General features: G+C 49.6%; 1 protein-coding gene across 1 annotated transcript; it reads left to right on the top strand.

The window, feature by feature from the left end:
* The first annotated feature begins 11,068 nt into the window (after nt 1-11,068).
* LOC135979947 (interferon-inducible GTPase 5-like) lies at nt 11,069-12,388 on the top strand. The gene has a single exon (XM_065580058.1). It carries the CDS (start codon nt 11,081-11,083, stop codon nt 12,386-12,388), a length of 1,308 nt encoding a protein of 435 aa, XP_065436130.1. The 5' UTR covers nt 11,069-11,080.
* Nucleotides 12,389-16,000: the final 3,612 nt, after the last annotated feature.

A 16,000-nucleotide genomic window follows, 5' to 3' on the forward strand; every position in this document is an offset into this window, starting at 1 on the left:
CAGGGCTGGCAAACTTCTCTGTGGTGGTAGAAAATGAGAGCTATAGTTGTGATGGGTTGGATCGCAGAAACCCCCTTGGGAACTGCCAAATGATGTGCCAAGACTACTTCTGCCCCTGCCTTCCCTGCCAGCTCAGGACTCCAGCACCCTGTCTTGCTGAGCCAGACACTCCCGTCTGCTCCAACAGAGACCCAGGGTCTGAACCACATGCCACAAAGCTGCAGAGTTAACTGAAAGCAGTTTACAGAAGTGTTCCTGTCTTTAGCACTCAGATGTCCAACTCCCAATGGGGTCTAAACCCCAAATAAATCCATTTTACCCTGTATAAGGCTTATACAGGGTAAACTCATAAATTGTTTGCCCTCTATAACATTGATAGAGAGATATGCACAGCTGTTTGCCCCCCCCCCAGGTATTAATACATACTCTGGGTTAATTAATAAGTAAAAAGTGATTTTATTAAATACAGAAAGTAGGATTTAAGTGGTTCCAAGTAGTAACAGACAGAACAAAGTGAATTGCCAAGTGAAATAAAATAAAACACGCAAATCTAAGCCTAATATAGTAATACAATTGAGTACAGATAAAATCTCACCCTGAGAGATGTTTCAGTAAATTTCTTTCACAGACTGGACACCTTCCTTTCTGAGAAGCTGGAATGCCAACTCGGAGTGTCATGACTCCGCTTCATTTTTTGGATGGTTATTTTCTCCGATCAGTCCAAGTTAGCATTTACAGTCTTGAGAAAAGGGATTAAAATGGCCATTCATGTGCTGTAACTTTCTTTCACCTTCCAGTAAGCTGGGGTCTAACCCGTTACGTCAGTTTGCAAAGAAGGACCCTTCCTGACAGCTTGCTCTCTATCACCATGAGCATGTTCGGACTCAAGCAGCAAACAGTACTCTATCATTTTGTTGCCTCAGCTCCTCAAAAGAGGTGAAATAATTAGTTTGTGGGGGAATTGAACATATGTCATACATTAACTAGGACAATTTTAGCTTGATTACTATAGTGCTCTTTATACTGCGACTCCTGCTGCAGTTGTTTGTATCCTTCTTCTGTATTCCCCTCAACAGTTCTGCAAGGCAGCTGACTGAATTCTTACAGGGCTAAGAGACCAAATTAGATGGTTTCACTGCCTTTCAGGGAGCTGACTTTAAATCTATGGGCCATACATATTAACCAATAATCATATTTTATACCAGTTCATTATATAATAGGTACCCCTACAGGAAGTTTATGCTAATTAGAGATTGGAACCAAGTTCCAGGTACAGTTTGTGTACACAAATGCTATGGGTATATCTGAATATAGAAATATGCCTCCCCACTCTGACACTGAAGGCAGAAACACAGTTTGGGCTGGCTCCTAGAGGAGGTGCAGGAACCCAAGCTACTGTATGTTTAAAGCCAATTTTCTTGTTTAATAATCCAGATATTCTCTTCTGTATTTTATTATATACTTTATTTTTATTTTGATTATTTTTTACACTCAAAAAACAGCACACGAGCAATGTCTATTGCACCACAAAATTTGAATGCAACAACATTTTGCTGTGGTGGAGTTGTGCTAATGCAATACAAGAGTGGTTTTTTGTAAAGCCTGACAATGCACCTCATTTTTCTGATGCTGAGAGCAGTGCAAGATGCTGCTCTGAACATGGAACCAGGAATTCCTGAGTTCTAATTCTAGATCTAGCCCTTACTCCCTCTAATGGTGAGTAGAAGCTTTATACAAGTAGAGAGCAGGGAAGGGGTTAATTCAGGTCAGAGGGAGATTGACAGTGGGACAGGTGGGGTCCATTAATAAAAAGACTGGGTTTTCATAGACCACCCTCTTTGAGACAGCAGAGAATGAAGCTCTAGAGTGGGCTTTACGCACCCCCCAGGTACTTTCATATGTGGAAATCTGTGTAGCCTGATTTTCTCCAGTATGCCTAGAGCACAAAACTGCCCTTCCTGCCAGACAAGCTGGGAACAAGTGGGAGACTGAGGTAGCAACTGTACCCAGCAGAAAGAGGTAAGGCACTCCTACGCAATCCCACTAGTCCTGTCCCTTGACTTCTCTGTCCCTAAGGGCCCACCTTGTAAAATGAGTATAATGTAACTATCCAATTTAAAAGCATGTGATGTGTGTAAATTCACCTGTACTGGGAATATTCTTTGAGATGGAGAAGCTAAGTATTTTGTTCTTGCGTTAGGAAAAGTAAGAACGTCCTTAAGAAACAAAGAACACTATTAGACTTAATGAGAAGAGCTACAATCTTAGAGGCCACAGGGCTGTGAGAAAACAGTTGTAAACATCAAAGGGAAACACTGAATCCTGCAGGGGGAGCACAGGCAGCCTCATTCCCTGCCCCTTTATTTACACTGGTGTGCATCAGGAGTAATTCGCCTCAAAACCTCTACCAGTCCAAGTTGGTCCCCTTTCCGTGGATCATGCATTCTTTCTCTCTCATTCCACTCCGGTAAACCTTTTGGGTCGGGATCTGTTATGTAAACTTAGCTGTACTATCTATTGTTCCCCAGATGGTGTCTACTTACAAATACCCCAGTCCTCTCTGAGCGATTCTGTGGCTTCCCTACTGTCTGAAACTTCCCTTTCCACTCCAGTTCCCTGTTACCCATTGATCCCATCCCTTGAGCACCTAATTTCGCAGGTCCCATCTTTTCTGTGGCCAACCCACCCATCTGAAGTGGGCTGCTTAAATACTGACCCTGTCTGCATTACTGTTGACTCCTCTAAACCCCTGTCTTGCCTGTCTCAATACTCTTTAAACCCCGAAGCAGAGGCTGGCATTGCTCCAGTCATGACCGCCCTGCAGGAACAAGGCATTATTGTCCCCTGCTCCAGCCCCTGTAACACCCTATCCTCCCAGTTTGATGGTAAATCGTGGCTTTTTGTTCAGGATCTTTGAGCCATTAATCGCATTGTTATACCCGCCTTTCCTGTTGTCCCTAACCCAGCAACAATTCTGGCTTCTATCCTACCAGGTGCAACTCATTTTACTGTTGTTGATTTGTGCTCTGCTTTCTTTTCTGCCCCAGTTCACCCTGACTCCCAGTATCTTTTTGCCTTTTCTTACAAGGGGCAACAGTACACATGGACCACACTCCCTCAGGGGTATACTGAAAGCGTATCTTACTTTTCCCAAGCATTAATCAGAGACCTTGCTGACCTTGTTTTTCCGTCCAGGGCCACACTAGTCCAATATGTAGATGATCTACTCCTCTGTTCCCCTTCGTTGTCTGCCTCAGAAACTGATTCTTTAGTGCTCCTTACTGCCCTAGCAAAGAAGGGGCACAAGGCTTCTCACTCTAAGCTACAGCTCTGTCAGGCCTCCGTCACATACCTTGGCTTTCTCCTCTCCCAGGGTTCCCGTACACTTTCTCCCGCCTGCATCCAAGCTATCCTCAGTTTTCCCCGACCCCGCTCCCCACGCCAGGGCCGAAAGTTTTTGGACATGGCTGGATTTTGCAGGCAATGGATTACCCAATATGCCTCCCTTGCAAAACCTTTCCAGGACCTCACTCGAGTCTCTGTGCCTGACCCCATGCCGTGGCTCCCTGAGGCCGACTCTGCCTTTGTTTCCCTCAAACATGGTTTGGCTTCTGCCCCTGCCTTAGGGCTGCCTGACTATTCTAAGCCCTTTACCCTTTTCTGCCACGAGCAATCTGGGTGTGCACTGGGAATCCTCACTCAGATGCACGGAGACAAAAACCGCCCAGTGGCTTATTTCTCTGCCACTTTGGACCCTGTTGCCCAAGGCTTACCCCCTGCCTGCGTGCTGTGGCTGCCGCAGCGCGCTTAGTCGAAATGTCCGAATCCCTTGTCCTCCGCTCTTCTCTTACCCTCATGGTCCCTCGCTCTGTGGAAACCTTCCTGCTACAACCTAACACAGGCCACCTCTCCACCGCCCGCCTTACCAGGTATGAACTTTTACTGCTGTCGGCTTCGTATATCACCATAAAGCATTGTTCTCAGTTAAACCCTGCCACTCTCCTTCCTTTGTCTGATGACAGTGATCCCCACGACTGCCTTGCAACTGTCTCTGCTGTCACCGTCCCGCGCTCTGACCTTTCTGATGTCCCTCTCCCTAACTCTGACCTTGTTTTGTTTACTGATGGTTCCTGTTTTTGAGACAACCAAGGTCGTCTCCTTGTAGGATACGCTGTAGTGTCACTCTCTGAAACTGTAGAAGCTGAGCCTTTACTTTCTGTAACCTCAGCGCAAGTTGCTGAATTAGTTGCCCTCACCCGTGCCTGCTTTTTGGTGGAGGGATGCTCTGCCACCATTTACACTGACTCCCGCTACGCTTTTGGGATTGTACATGACTTTGGCACCCTCTGGCAAGCTCGGGGTTTCCTTACCTCCCCCGGTACCCCTATCAAAAATGGCCCCTACATCGCTGCTCTCCTATATGCAGTTTTACTTCCGTCTGCCCTAGCTATTGTTAAGTGCCTTGGCCACTCGATGGAGGATACTGATGTTGCTAAGGGTAACGCGTTTGCTGACACCTCTGCTAAACATGCTGCTGCCATAGAACCTTCCCCAGATGCGTTTCTAGGTTCCCTTTCTGTTTCTATACCACCGCCGTCCCTCACTAACCTCACCCTGCTCCAAGACTCTGACCCAGAAGCCGAAAAGGATTCCTGGGTTGCCAGGGTTGCTCTCTACATCCTGATTCCCTTTGCCGTTCGCCTGCCGGCGCCTTTGTGGCCCCCTTTTCACTCTACCCGTCGCTGTCCGCCCTGCTACACATGTCGGAAAGGAGGGGATGGTCTCTGCTGTAACTAAGGCAGGATGGTGGGCTCCCCATTTCAGCTCTTTTGCAACCCGCCACTGTGCCGCCTGTACCACTTGCCAAAGCCACAATATTGGTAAACCTGTAAAAGTGGCTCAGGGGTTCCGGGGCCTGCCCCAAGTACCATTCTTGCATTGGCAACTTGATTTTGTACAAATGCCTAAGTGTCAACAATATGAATTTATTTTGGTTATGGTATGTTTATTTTCTGGTTGGATCGAAGCCTTTCCTTGTCGAAAGGCTGACTCACTGTCTGTTGCCAAATGTTTATTAAATCATATTATGCCTGCCAAGGGAATTCCTGCCACTCTGTCCAGTGATTGGGGTACACATTTTAGCGGACAACTTGTTCAACACCTGGATCGTGTTTTACATATCACACACCTCTTGCACTGTCCCTACCACCCACAGAGCGCAGGTGCAGTTGAAAGACGAAATGGTGTACATAAGAATAAGCTTGCTAAAATTTGTGACTCTACAGGGTTAAGCTGGCCAGCGGCTCTACCACTGGCCTTTATGGAAATGCGATCCACTCCATCCCAAAGGCATAAATTGAGTCCCTTTGAAATTGTGATGGGACGCCCTATGCGAGCTATGGCTACCATTACTCCAGTCCCAGACTTGAACTTTACTCACTGTATGCTCCTTCAATATTGCAAGGGATTAATATAAGCCGTAAGTCACTTCCATTCACAGGGTTGAACCGCCTGGCCAATGAAACCCACCTCTGACGCTTGCCACGACCTCAAGCCAGGTGATTGGGTCTACGTATGGCACTATCATCGAAAACATGCCTTGGAACTCCGGTGGAAGGGGCCTCATCAGGTACTGCTTACTACCCAGACAGCTGTTAAACTATCTGGCATCGCAGCGTGGATACATGCTTCGCAGTGTAAGAAGGCACCATCCCCAGCGAACCAATCATCACCTCAGAACCACGCAGAGTCAATTTTGACTCCAGAAGAAGACGTAGAGGAATAGCCTGCAATACCTTACAATCTACGCTCTTGTAAGGGTTGCCAGAAGCAGACGATGACCTAAAGCAAGGTGCAAGAAGAAGCAGTAGCGAGTCTAGCGCCTGCTACCTGGTGGATGTAAAACCGTGACCTCAGTTCCCTCAGTTGAGGTTGTCAGAACCAGCAGGGTCTTGCCTCCAACATGCGCCTCTGGTGGCGCCTGTTCCTTGGCTGCTGGTGTCTTAAGGTCCGGGGAGTCCACAATGACAATTCTTTTATCCAGCAGCAAGTGTGGATAGCTCAGACCCTTAATATTTCTAATTGCTGGGTGTGCAACCACATCCCAGCCCACTCTCAAGCTGGTTTTCCTGTCCTGGCAATCCCACTCAATTCCCCAGACCTCACTGGAGGACCTCGTCCGTTTAACAAAACATGGAACAGCAATGACACTTGGGAAGCAGTGGGAATAAATGTATCTAAATGGATAAGTGTGGTGGAGGGAAAAGATCATTGATGTTGGGTATGTAATGAGACAGGGTTGGATCTGGGAAGAAGCCGTTGCCTTCAGCATATTGTGGCCAATGGTGTATGGGATTATTCGAAGAAAACTAAAGAGTGGCGGGCCAGGTATGGGGATATGAATTTTTTCTCGACCTGGGATCAAACAGAAAAATCAATCTCATGTTCCCCCTACAGTAACCTTAGTGAAAACAATACAATCTTTCAGTGCCATGCAAATAACACCACTCCTCGTAAGGAGAATTACCCTGTGCCCTTTGGAGGATATTACTCCTCCTTTGCAGGCACCTATGTGACAGATGGGTGCAACCAACCCTTCCCGGCCTTAATAGGCCATCATTGGGTTTGTGGGACCAAAGCTTATACTGCGTTACCAGCTAACTGGTCAGGTATCTGTTATCCCACCCGACTCTTCCCACAATTCCGAGTGCTAGGGTCCTTCCTATGAGAACGCCTCCGTAATTTCAGGCGTATAAGAAGGGACTTACCAGATGCCCACTGGTATGTAAATAACATAAGCCCCTTAACCTGGGAAGAGGCCATTGGCGGTTCCCTTATCCCACTTGGGGGAGTAATACACCATGCAAAAATGCTCCTGAGGTTACAAGCAGTAGTTGAAATAATGGCAAATGAAACCAGAGAGAGTTTAAAAGCCCTGGCCAAAGAAACAGGGGCGATCCGACAGATGGCCCTCCAAAACCGTCAGGCCTTGGACATAGTCCTGGCGGCCAAAGGAGGGAACTGTGCTCTCATTGGAAAAAAATGTTGTGTGTTTATACCTGACAACACCAATGAGGTAATAGATCGCGCTAACCACTTAGAACAAATCGCATATCTTCCCCAGGAAGAGCCAAGTTCTTTATGGAAATGGCTAAGTAACCTGTTCAATTTCTCTGGCATAGGAAACTGGTTGTTTCAGGGAGCACTGACTATCCTGTTTGGAATCGTAATGATTTTTGTATGTTTTCAGTTAATCTCCTGTTGTATCCAGAATTGTGTAAGGTATGCCACCCAGGTGACTGCCCCAAAACAGAGTGCTAATATAATGATTTTGAATATCGCTGATGAACAAAGGGATAAAGAACGGTTAATATGTGGAACCCAGTAATTGTTGGTCATAGCGTAGCTTGATCAAAAGGAGGGATTGTAAAAGTAGAATGGATTAAAGAAATGCTGTATGTACCTTTAAGCAGAAATAAGGAATGCTGAAATACAGGTGTCAGGAAAAGGAACATTAAGACATAAACAATGAATCCACTTAAGCTAATTGTGGAACATCAGCTGAAGATCTGTAAAACTTAGTATGTAAATTGAATATGTATGTCTAGCCTCAGGTAAACTTGTCAGTTCTGCTTTCTTTGTCCTCTTGTTAAGTTCGCACCCTTTTTACCTGTATAAACTAAGGTAGTGTGGGTCTTGGAAGGGGGGCTCACCTTATCTGAATGTATTAGCAGAGCGCTGTGCTAATAAACAGAGTAGTCTTGACAAATTGTGAGTCCTGATTCTAACTTTGACACTTTCCAGCCTCCGGAGCGCTCTCTGTCGGCCAGTGTCTCGCTACTGCTGGGCCCCCGTGTCCCTCCTGGACCCTGGTGCCCCTTTCCGCCGGGTTGCTGCCCCCTGGCAGTACCCCCACAGTCTCTGGGTCTCCCCCTCCCAGGGAACCCCCACCCCCTATCCCCACCTCAGTATATGGCTACTGCCAGTCACCATCGAGCCCCCGTTCACTGGGGCTGACTGCAGTATAATTGCCACTTATCACCAGCAAGGGGAGGTTTGGACCTGCTGCCTTCACCTACCCCTGGGCTGCCCCTGCAACCCCAGTACCTTTTTGGCCTTACACTAGGCCCACAGCCTGGGGGATTTCCAGGCCAGAACTCCCCAGCTCCTATGGCCTTCCCCCCAGCCCTGCTCCACCTCAGGTACCTTGGTACGCTTCTAGCAGCCAGGTCCCTCCCTCTCAATAGGCGAGAGAGAGAGTGTCTGCCTAGCTCCAGCCTAGCAGCCCCTTTATAGGGCCAGCTGCGGCCTGATTGGGGTGTGGCCCCAGCTGAGACTGCTTCCCCAATCAGGCTTTTCCCCAGCTACAGCCCTCTCCAGGGCTGTTTTTAAGCCCTTCGGGGCAGGAGATGGTGACCACCCCTCTACCAACCCCACCTCGATGTCAGGCCTTCGGCTGTCACTCTTCTCGGGGCTGGATTCTGCAATCCCCTCCCTCCAGAGCAGGCCTGGGCTGCAATTCACAACGGTTAGCTCAGCAGAGGTGAGGTCAGTTCAGCATCTATGGCCCTGTTCTCTGCCGGGTCGTGGCTGGGTTAGGCAGTGACCAGCCAGCTCTCAGAAAGTGAAGTCCTGTTTATTCACAACAAAAACATTTCTGAGCAAATGTCTCTGAACCTAATAATCAGCGTATGCAAGGTCTAGCTCAGCAGGTGCTCACCACTGCCCCCAGGGTGACCCTGGCAGGTTTTTAAGATCCTGCCACAGGTCCTGTCTGGTCACCAATTCAGGTCAATTCTGTATCCAGAGGGAGAGTCCAAAAAGAGTCCCCAAACGAGTCCAAGAATCTCAAGCTTTTTTCCCCTTATTTATACATTAGTAATAGAATGACATGTCCCTTAAAGGCAGTTCCAATGGGCAAGCAAGAAGCTCCTTCTGATTATTGATTAACCAGGTGTGGGTTTTTCCAGAGTTTGCAACCTTGAGACCCCACTAGACATTCCTGGGGCACATCCTGCTCTTTTAAAATGCATGGATCAGCAACTTCAACACAATTCTAATCATGGAAGGATGCGGGGTCAAGCTGCCCTTTCTGTGGCACCCCAATCTCCCCTCCCCTCCTGCCTTGGTCAAGCTGAGATTGCTTAATGGCCAATTTACAGCTTGCTGACTAGGCCGCCTTTAACAATAAGCCATAGTGGTTTCAAGCACTTTACTGGTTTGCCAAAATCTCCCCGTACACCTTCTGCCCATGTCCCTACCCCGCAGCTGGAGCCCCAGGGCAGTCGAAGCCCTGAGCCTCCCCAACACCGCCCAGAAGTGCCCTGAGGCCCCCCCGCCCACCTGCCCAGAGCTGCCCTGGGCCAGCCACAGCCACGCCATGCCTCCTCTCCCCAGAGCCCAAGCCGCTGCAGGAAAAGCCTCTCACTCTCATCTGAAGAAGCTTTGAGATGCCCCATACAGGTTCTGGGGCAGCTGAGGAGTTGGTATGTGTTACTCAGCTTCTGGGGCTCATCAGTAATCTCTCTGGAGTCCAGGGAGATTACTGATGAACCCAGGAAGCTGAATAGCAGATACCGCCTCCTCAGCCACCCTGGAACCTGCATGCGGCATAATAGATAAAAAAAAAACCCTAACCTATTATACCCGCCACCCATGTGTACACTTCAATACTACAGTCACACAGCTGCACTGCTGTTGTGCTTCAGTGTAGACACACCCTATGCCAGCAGGAGGGGACCTGGTCAATGGCCAGGGCTCCTGGATGCTACCGTAATACACCTAATAACCAACGTACAGCGCCTAACACCATGGGTTCCTACTCCACAGCTCGGGCTCCTGCCAGGCATCTTTTCACCATCCAGGGACTGATTCCCCATTAAACCAAGGCCTCTTTGCAATGCTCTAGCAGGGGAAAGGAGCCTTGGAGTGGGTCTCCTGTTTTGCAGGTCACTTTTAATTTCACTTCTAACTCTGTGGTTAGTTAATTAAGGCTCATTAAGAGCTTGCAGATGCTCAGGTGAAATGGACGATTTAAGTGCAGCGTTATGGTTTGAAGGAGAAGAGTCACCGCTAACTGTTTTGTTTCTACCTTCCATGCTCTGCCCTGTCTTATGCACATATTGGGTGGAGGGATACCCATTATACGTCGAATGGGCGAAGGGATACCCTTTATGCAAATCAGCGATGAGTCTGGTGGCACTGCACCACAGCCACTGACATCACATAAGAAGGCACAGTCAGCCAATCAGCATGTGGCTATAAGATGTGCTCATATTCCATGGCAGACACACCTGGGGATAAGATACTGGGGGACACTAGGGCAGAGCTGAGACCAGAAGCCAGCCCGGTGTGAATGGGAGTAACCCGCTCTGAGGTGCGGGCAGAAGCTGGTTCCCTGGTGTATTAAACAACACCAGCCTAAACCATCTCTGCACCCATTGTTTCCTGGGGAGGGCAGGTGGGTGAGGGAACTCAGAGGCTGGGAGTGAGGACATCTGAGTTTGATGTACAGCTCTGGGAGTGGAGTGGGGTCTAGTGGTTAGAGCGGGGTGGGACTTTCACCTTTAATAATGTAACTGTCAGAGTAAGGGATCTTCGCTCAGTCTGACCCTCAGCTTCCATCTTCTCTCAGCCCCACTGGGAGTCACCAACTTCCTCCTTGATGGCTCTTCCCCATTCTCCTTGCTTGTTACCTCACAGGACCCTTTGGTGCAGCAGAAATGGCTTCACTTCTGCTCTTGCTTCAAGCCCACGCCCTTCCCCCAGCCAGCCCATGCTGGTGTCTGATGCTCTGGGAAGCCAGAGGGGTGGGAGCTGCCATAGGCCAGGCCAGAGGAGATAGAGGCTGGGGGAGTGGGGGGGGATCCCAGCCGAGGAGAGGTCTGGAAGTGAGGGAGAGGCAGGAGCTGTGATAGCCCAGGCCGGAGGAGATGGAAGCCAGGGTGGGAATCTCCACTGAGGGGGAACTGGATTCATGGGAGGTCAGAGGGGAGGGAGCTGCCATTGGCCAGGCCAGAGAAGATGAAGGCTGGGATGGGGTTGGGTCTCCGGGAGGAGCTGCCCAGAGACAAAGACCTAGATGAGGGTTTCAGCGGTTCAGCATTCTCAGGAACTCAGACAAGAACTGGCTTTTCCCTCTGTAAGACAGGAGCTGCAGCAGCTTGCCAGAGCCGACATGGCCTCACAGAGCAGTGAGGACATCATCAAGCTGTCGAGGGAGGAGCTGGAGGCCCTGAAAGCTGCCTTTGAGGAGGGGAACCTCGCCGGAGTGGCCTCCAGGCTGCAGGAAATGCTGGAGTCGCTGGAGAGCATCCAGCTGGATGTGGGCATCACGGGCGAGACCGACTCCGGGAAGTCGTCCTTTGTCAACGCCCTGCAGGGCCTAGGCGATGAGGATGCAGGTGCCGCCCGCACCGGTGTGGTGGAGACCACCAGGGAGCCGACTCCATACCAGCATCCCCGGTACCCCAACGTGACCATCTGGGACCTGCCGGGGATCGACACACCCGATTTCCACCCCGACGCCTACCAGGAGCAGGTCGGCTTCTCGCGCTACGACATCTTCTTCATCATCGCCTCGCAGCGCTTCACCGCCAACCACGCTGCTATGGCCCGCCACATCCAGGCTATGGACAAGAACTTCTACTTCGTCCGCTCCAAGGTGGATGTAGACCTGGATTCCTCCCTCAGGCGCCGGCCATCCAGCTACAGCGAGGTGGGGGTGCTGCAGGAGATCCGGCAGAACTGCCTGGAGGGTCTGCGGGCCCAAGGCATCCGCTCGCCCCAGGTCTTCCTCCTCTCGGCTTTTGATCTCAGCAAGTACGACTTTCACCTCCTGGGGGAGACGCTGGAGAGGGAGCTGAGCCACCACAAGCGGCACGCCTTCCTGATGGCCCTGCCCAACATCTCCCTGCACATCCTGGAGAAGAAGAAGGCTGCCATGCTGAAGCAGATGTGGCTGGTCTCCACCATGGCCTGTGGTGTCCACGCCGCGCCCATCCCAGGGCTCCTGATCTCCTGCGATGTGGACATCCTGGCCAGGACCCTGCAAGGTTACTGCAAGAGCTTTGGCCTGGATGACGACTCTCTGGAGAAGCTGGCAGCAAAAGTGGGGCAGCCGGTGGGACAGATGAAGGCTGTTATCGAGGCACCACTGGCCCAGGAGATCTCCAACAGCCTGGTGGTGCAGCTGCTGATACAGGCAGGTGGCAAGGTGCCAAAGCTATCCAAGGAGGTGCTGCGCTCTGTCCCTGTGCTGGGCTCCATGGCCTCTGGAGCACTGTCTTTTGCCACCGCTTACAAGATGCTGAGGAGTTTCATGGATGAGGTGACTGCCAGTGTCCAGAGGGTGCTGATCAAAGCCTTCGAGGTGGATGCTGAGAAATGAGCCAGAGAGGAGGAGAGAGAAAGATCAAGACACCTTCTAGGGAGGGAAAGTGGAGACAGGACCCCGACATCCCCAGGAAATCCCCCGAGCTTCCTACCAAATGTCAGAATTTCATTCCCTAGCTGGATAGAAAATACAGCAATGAATTTCTAAAGATTCTGTTGCAGTTACTTTGCTTTTTAAACCTCAAATATCAGATCTGGTTCTGCTCTCACTGACACTGGCGCAAACCGTAAATCCATTGTAAATATGTTGTCATAAACTGGGGGTATCGCCACTACCAGTAAACACCTAATTGTAAAATGGGCATAACTCTGGTGTAAACTGGGAAGAACTCCATTGTACATACATAGTTTAAAGCTGTGAGGAGCTCCATTAGATGTAAACCAGAGACAGATTTTAAGTGAGTACAAGCAGTGAGGCATAAAAGTCAAAAATGGTTACAAGAAAAATAAAGATAAAACACTTACTAGTGTTTAATTTACCAAACTGTATTAGATTCAAGCAAAGTTTCTCACCGCATGCTCCAGCAGATTACTGACCAAACTCTCAGATCAGAAGCTCTCCCCTGGAGTCCAACGGCTGTTCTCCTTTGTCTTCTTAGGTATGATGCCAGAGACAGATAGGGAGTGAGACGAGGGGTGTCTTGGGGTACCCACCCCTTCTTTTTCTAGTCCTGACCCCCTTTGAGAAGCATTTCCAGCTGGGAGCCAGGCGACAGGCAGGCTGGTAGAGAAAGAAAATTTCAGGCTGTTTCTTTGCTACGCTGTAGATTTTTGTCCCTGCCCCCTTCCTCGCCAAAGAATGGCCACTTAGCAGGTATGTTCATCAGCCTTGTTGACAGATGGCTGAGGAGTCAGTTTGCCCTTTGTCTCTGAGGAATTGTTTAGCCACTCCCCAGACTAATCTGGGAAACACACTTCAGTCATGATTTCAGATTATGTCCATAACTTTACATATAACGCTGCTACGTTAATTTTGCCATGATGTTACCGATCAGCAAGTTATCAGTTTTTAACTGATACCTCACAAGGCATACCTTGTACAGACACTCTTACAATAGTCTGTAGGGTGTGAACACTGGTATTTTCTGTCACAATGGGGGACCGACACACCCCAGACATGAGACACATGGGACTAAAGGATACTGGTGAGTAGACAGTGGGGACTGGAGCAGAAAGGGTATTATACTGTAAAGAGACAGCTGTGTGATCCTGTGGTGAGTGGGAATCTAGCAATCTAGGTTCTAGTCCCAACATTGCCACTGACCTGCTGGATGACCCCAGGCGAGTCCCTTCTAGTCTTTGGGCCTCAGTTTTTCTCTGTAAATTGGGGTACTGATGCTGATTCCTTTTGGAAAGCACAGCACTTTTGATCTGGGTATCCCAGATCTCGTGCTGTGCGAGAGCGAACCATTCTAACTGAAAGATGAAAAATGACAAATTAAATAAATTCTTCTGATTGTTCTTAGTGGCCAGAGGCATTTCTGAACATCAAGCATGTGACGATGTGTGAATGTTCCATAATATTTTGTATTAATATTGTGTGTGCCTCAGTTTCCCCATATGGTGCTTGGTTAACTAGGTAGTGGGAAAAGGTTGTTTGCTCATTGCAGAGACCCAGCGATACAGACGTGACTGATGTCTAGCTGTTTAGAGCCTGGAGCCCCAAGCCTATGGAGAGTCTGAGAAGACAAAGGCCACTCGAATTGCTCAGACATTTGGCACCTAGCGATTAACGACCATGGATGGCCTACCCTCCGCAGGAAGCCAGTCAGGTGTGACCAGCTGGAGAACAAAGGGCTAAGGAGGTGAGGTCAGGTGACAATGTTTGCCCTGGAACAGAAACAAAGTATGGAAGAAGGGCCCAATGGGGATGTGAAGTGTGGGCTGCTGGAAGCAAGAGATGCTCCTGGACTGGGACTGAAGAGGGGTCAGAGGGCTCTGTGCTTTGGGCTGACCCAGATGGACCAGGCTGTAACTTTCAGTTCTCTGGGCTAACCAAGGACCTGCCACACTGTGTTCCAGATGGCTAATAAACCCTGCTGCTCTCACCACGCTGGCTGAGAGTCACTGCGCATGCTGAAGGTGGGGGTGAATTGCTCCCTTTGGGTGTTCAAGTCTGTCTCAGGGTCCAACTCAGCTGGACTCGTGTGACGCAGGGATGCTGAAGGCTCTGAGGTTCGGCCTAAGGTGGCGGTGAATCCAAGTGGCTTCCCCTAGTGAGAGCATGACCCTAAAGCGGGTTGGGTGTAGGGACTGTTCCAGAGCTGTGACAAAGGGCAGAGACACTGCTTAAATGAAACCTAAATAGACACGTTCCTGCTTTAATCTGTCTTGTTATTATAGCAGTGGAGGATCTACAGAGCTGCAACTTCCTTCTTGGCTTCATCAGGACCATTCAACTCCACCACCTGAATCAACACTCAGCCCCAGCATGCAAATAATCAGTGATAATGCAGTAATATCAGGCCCGTCATGTGCTATTGCATCAACCTGGAGTTTCCTGGGTGGACTGCCGGACCTTGTTTTGAAGGACAATACATTCAGATACCTGGAACATGAACTAGATTTGACCCTGTTTAATGTTTCTGCTGGAAACCCTCTGCCCAGCCCCTGCATACGTGGCTGGAGAGTTCTGGTATTTGTAAGCTGTGTTTGCTTTTATTGGGTGGCTCCACTCCCTTTAAAAGTTAGATCTGCGACTGGTGCATCAGAGGAATCGCTCTGTCTCTTTGGCCAGAAGCTTCTGATGCTGAAATCTGCTGTTAGACGCCTCAGCGACACTGGAACTGGGAATCAAGTGAGTCCTGACCCTTCCCTTAATACATTACTCTGTGATGTCACGTAGCAGTAGTTGTGATATGTCAACATGACAATAGTAGCTTTAAAAAGCCCAAGTCATTGTTGGTTTCTCTACAGCTGTAAAATGAGGATAACACTACTGAGCTGCTCTGTAAAGTGCTTTGAGATCTACTCATGACAGCACTAGACATTATTATTACACAGCATCAGCATGGGTTTGTCTGGCTCCCCAGCACCACAGCACACATGAGCCTCAATGCACTAATCCTCAGAGCACCTGGTGAAGTAGGGACGGTTCTCGCCCATTTTACAGCTGGGGAGCTGAGCCCAGAGAGAGCCCATCACCTGCCCAACGAGTCAGTGACAGAGGGGGGAATTGAACCCAGCTCTCCTGAATCTGAGCCTTAACAAGCCGCCTCTGCCTGCCTCTAGCACTGGGCAGCTGTGCTGCAGGGCCCTTTGGCTGGGCTCGTGAAGCTGTGGCCATGCAGTGGGAGGGAAGATGCCAGGGCATGAGTGAAATGTGCTGGTGTCGATTCTGCTGCAAAGCAAGGAGAGAGACTCCTAGAAAAAGGTCTGAATTGGGGTTTGGGTACTGATCCCCTCGCTTCCCTTCCCTGGACCTGATCCCAGCGCTGACTGCAGCCAGTGTGAGGCATTCCATTGACTTCAATGGGCTTCAGGTCAGGGTCTATCTGCCTCAGTCTCCCCAACTACAAAATGGGTATACTGAGACCTGGCCACCCTGCAGCGTTGATGCGAGGCTCAGTTAGCAGAAGAAGTGCAGGAGGAAGGCTTGCTCTGTGCA

The sequence above is a fragment of the Chrysemys picta genome, unplaced genomic scaffold (genome assembly GCF_011386835.1).
Source record: "Chrysemys picta bellii isolate R12L10 unplaced genomic scaffold, ASM1138683v2 scaf1431, whole genome shotgun sequence".
Lineage (NCBI taxonomy): Eukaryota > Metazoa > Chordata > Testudines > Emydidae > Chrysemys > Chrysemys picta.